Here is a 3778-nt window from a genome sequence, read left to right as displayed (position 1 = left end):
GTGTCAAACTCAAAAACAACTTGCAGAAAGATTAAACGTTGCTCAGCAAACAATTTCTGATCGTTTACAAGCAATGGGAAAGATTTTAAAGGAAGGAAAATGGGTGCCACATCAACTGAAGGAAAGACAAATGGAAAACTGAAAAGTCATCAGTAAAATGTTGCTTCAATGGCACGAAAGAAAGTCTTTTTTGCATCGAATTGTGACTGGCGATGAGAAGTGGATTCATTGTGAGAATCCCAAATGCACAAAATCATGGGTTGATTCAGGTCAACCATCAACATCAACTGCAAGGCCAAATCGCTTCGGAAAGAAGACAATGCTCTGCGTTTGGTGGGATCAGGAAGGTGTGGTGTATTATGAGTTTCTAAAACCAGGTGAAATCGTTAGTACTGATCGATACCGGCAACAAATAATCAATTTGAACCACGCTTTGATTGTGAAATGACCAAAATGTGCCAGAAGACACGGCAAAGTAATTTTGCTTCTTGATGACGCACCATCACACACTTCCAAACCAGTTAAAGACACGTTAAAAGATCTTGCCTGGGAAGTATATTCATCCGACGTTGCTCCTTCAGATGACCACTAGTTCCGATCGATGGCCCACGCACTTTCTGAGCAGCACTTCAAAACATAGGAAGAAGTGGAAAATTTGGTCTTTGAATGGTTTGCCTCAAAACAAGAGAAGTTCTATTGGGACAGTATCCACAAATTACCTGAAAGATGGGGGAAATGTGTAGCTAGCGATGGACATTATTTTGAATAAAGCGCTTTCTCTTGAAATTATCGTGTTTTCTTTGATTACAAAATCCGCCATTATTAACCGGTACACCTGGTACCTTTGAAATGTCAGAGTAATTTTCTTTTCCTTCCTCTCGAAGGCACAACCGCCACACCAGAGGCCAGGACCACCAGGCAGGAGACCGCAGACCCCTCCTTGCCGCATACCATCTCTGTGTGCTATAAATATGAAATGTTGACTATCCTTTACCCACCAATGTAAAATATGTATTGGTTCTCTATTTTGACATTTATCCAATCCTAGCTGATTCCACCCCCACCTCTGCTTTCTCCTGCACCCTTAATCTATCACCAATGGACTTCATGCACCTTCCTTATCACTCGACCTTTGATTTTAATGTATAAAATAAGCTGCAACACTGCCATTCTCCGGAGCATGTGAAATCTTGCTCCCCAACATGTCATCAGTTTTGCTCAAAGAAACTCATGACAATTCTCTACAGGTTTCGATGTTTCTTATGTCAATGACAGAATTCAGCAGTTTCTTTTATTTCTTTCATTTTTATTTCTTTTTAATATGTTTTATTGATTTTTATTTTTATGTTTTTCTTTTCTTTTTTAAAAAATATTTTTTATTGATTTTTTACAGAGAGGAAGGGAGAGGGATAGAGTTAGAAACATCGATGAGAGAGAAACATCAATCAGCTGCCTCCTGCACACCCCCTGCTGGGGATGTTCCTGCATATTGAGCTAGTTGGCATATACTTGGGACTCTGAGGAATATGTAAATTTAGATTCCTGTCCTCAAAATGTCTAAAATATAATGGGGAAGCTTAGGTATGAAAAATAAATTTTAATGACAATTCAAGAGATTCAATGTCAAAATAAGGGCAGACAATAGCAAGGACATAAGGAATGGCCACGTGCTACTTACTTCCATGACTGTCTCTAAGCTGACTGGAACTCCAGTGTAAAGTAATACTGAATAGTTGGGGTGACAGTTTCATCATTAAGTCCGCTGCCTTCTGCAAGAGTTTACTATTTATCCTTTATTAGATTCAGGACGTTTCTTTCTATTCTTAATTTTCTCAGAGGTTTCTTTTTTTAATTAATCATGAATTTATCAAATGTCTACTTTTTAAATCTACTGGGGGTATTTTTCTTCCAAACTCTTTCATGGACTTAGTTATAGAAAAGATTTGAAGATGTTTAACCATTTGTGCAGTCCTAGGAAAAGGCCGGTAGATCATTGTTATTCTTTGCAATATGAAGTGTGACAGGTTGTATTATCTGAAAATGGCTTCAATAAGATTTTCCATCTTACCTGTTCTTCCAACAATGTAATTTGCTTCTCCCATGGGCAGGTTGGGTTTAGGTTCCCTCTCCGGAAATCTAAATGTACCAAGGCTCTGGTAGAAGTGACCTGATAGGACTTCTAAGGCTAGGCCATGCCGGAAGCCGGTCCATCTTACTGCCTGACACAGTCGCTGCAGGGAAGAAACATCTGCACAGCACATGTTTCAAGGGACCTGGCGTATATGGCATACTGTTCTTAATATGTTTGCTCCCCTTCCTGGCGCTATGTGTTTTAACCAAGGTCACCTCTCCGAGAAAGGTTGTTTCCCCAGGTAGGGATTTTTCCCTGAAGTTAGGGAGGGAATAAAACCCCTTAACTAAATGCCAGGCGGGTAGTTAATCACTTTAACTACGAACAATCACCCTTAAGCTACATAATCTTTACTCCCTGGAATGGAGATAAGAAACGCCCTAACCTTTGGAATAGAAATTGATAGGATTAAAATCAACTGGTATAAATACAGATGTAACAAGACAATAACACCCAGAACTTGGCTGGAGATCCTGGCTAGGCTGCTGATCAACTGAATGCTGTATCCGTGTCATTCCTTCTTCGCCGACTCTGTCCACACCTTTGGGGACCCCTGGACCTGCTGGGGTTGGACCCCAACATCGCCATAAAAGGCAGTACAGCTTCTGCCTGCTTCTCTTGAGCTATGTGCTCCTGGAATCCAGCCATGATGAGGCGCTCTGGGATCCAGATCCAGCCCCCTCCTCCCGCCCCTAGAGGAAACAGAAGTGGTGGTGGGCTCGGTTGGGAGCAGGAAGACGCGAGTGGAGTTGCAGGGGGCCGTAGGGCCATGTCAGGGAAGTTGGACCACCTGGAGGAGCATCTGGAGAAATTCGTGGAGAACATCCGGCAGCTCAGCATCATCGCCAGTGACTTCCAGCCCAGCAGCCAGGCCGGGCTCAACCAGAAACTGAATTTGATCGTGACCGGCTTACAGGATATTGATAAGTGCAGACAGCAGCTTCATGACATTACTGTACCTTTGGAAGTTTTCGAATATATAGATCAAGGTCGGAACCCACAACTCTATACCAAAGAGTGCCTGGAAAGAGCTCTGGCGAAAAATGAGCAAGTTAAAGGGAAGATGGATACGATGAAGAAATTTAAAGGCCTGTTGATTCAAGGGCTTTCTGAAGTCTTTCCAGAAGACGTGGCTAAATACCGAAGCATCCGAGGGGAGGACCATCCCCCGTCCGTAACTTCCTCTTCAAACATCTAGTCCTGCGTGAATCATCCTAACCCTCAGGCAGCTTGTGACTGAGCCGTCTCAGAGACAGGAGGCCTAAAGGACTTTGTGGAGCTGTGCTGCCAGCAACCCCTCTTTGCAGAGGGCTGGTGTGCGCACATTTTTTAAAATTAAATCTTTATTGTTCAGATTATTACATTGGTTCCTCTTTTCCCCACCATAACTCCCCTTCACCCAGTTCCCACCCCTCCCTCCGCCCTCACTCCCCACCCACTGTCCTCATCCATAGGTGCACGATTATTGTCCAGTATCTTCCCGCACCCCCCACACCCCTTTCCCCCCCAAGAATAGTCAGTCCATTCCCTTTCTATGTCCCTGATTCTGTTATAATCACCAGTTCATACTGTTCACCAGATTATTTATTCACTTGATTTTTTTTTATTGCTAAAAGTATTACAAAGGGTATTACATATGTGTCCTTT

At 42.8% G+C, this 3778-nt stretch overlaps 1 protein-coding gene across 1 annotated transcript; it reads left to right on the top strand.

The window, feature by feature from the left end:
• Nucleotides 1-2900: 2900 nt before the first annotated feature.
• LOC102241763 (mediator of RNA polymerase II transcription subunit 10) lies at nt 2901-3329 on the top strand. The gene has a single exon (XM_005873781.1). The coding sequence runs from the start codon at nt 2901-2903 to the stop codon at nt 3327-3329; it is 429 nt and encodes a 142-aa protein (XP_005873843.1).
• Nucleotides 3330-3778: the final 449 nt, after the last annotated feature.

Source organism: Myotis brandtii, unplaced genomic scaffold (genome assembly GCF_000412655.1).
Source record: "Myotis brandtii unplaced genomic scaffold, ASM41265v1 scaffold420, whole genome shotgun sequence".
Taxonomy (NCBI): domain Eukaryota; kingdom Metazoa; phylum Chordata; class Mammalia; order Chiroptera; family Vespertilionidae; genus Myotis; species Myotis brandtii.
Note: the sequence above shows the minus strand (reverse complement) of the source record. Positions and strands in the feature narration are given on the sequence as shown.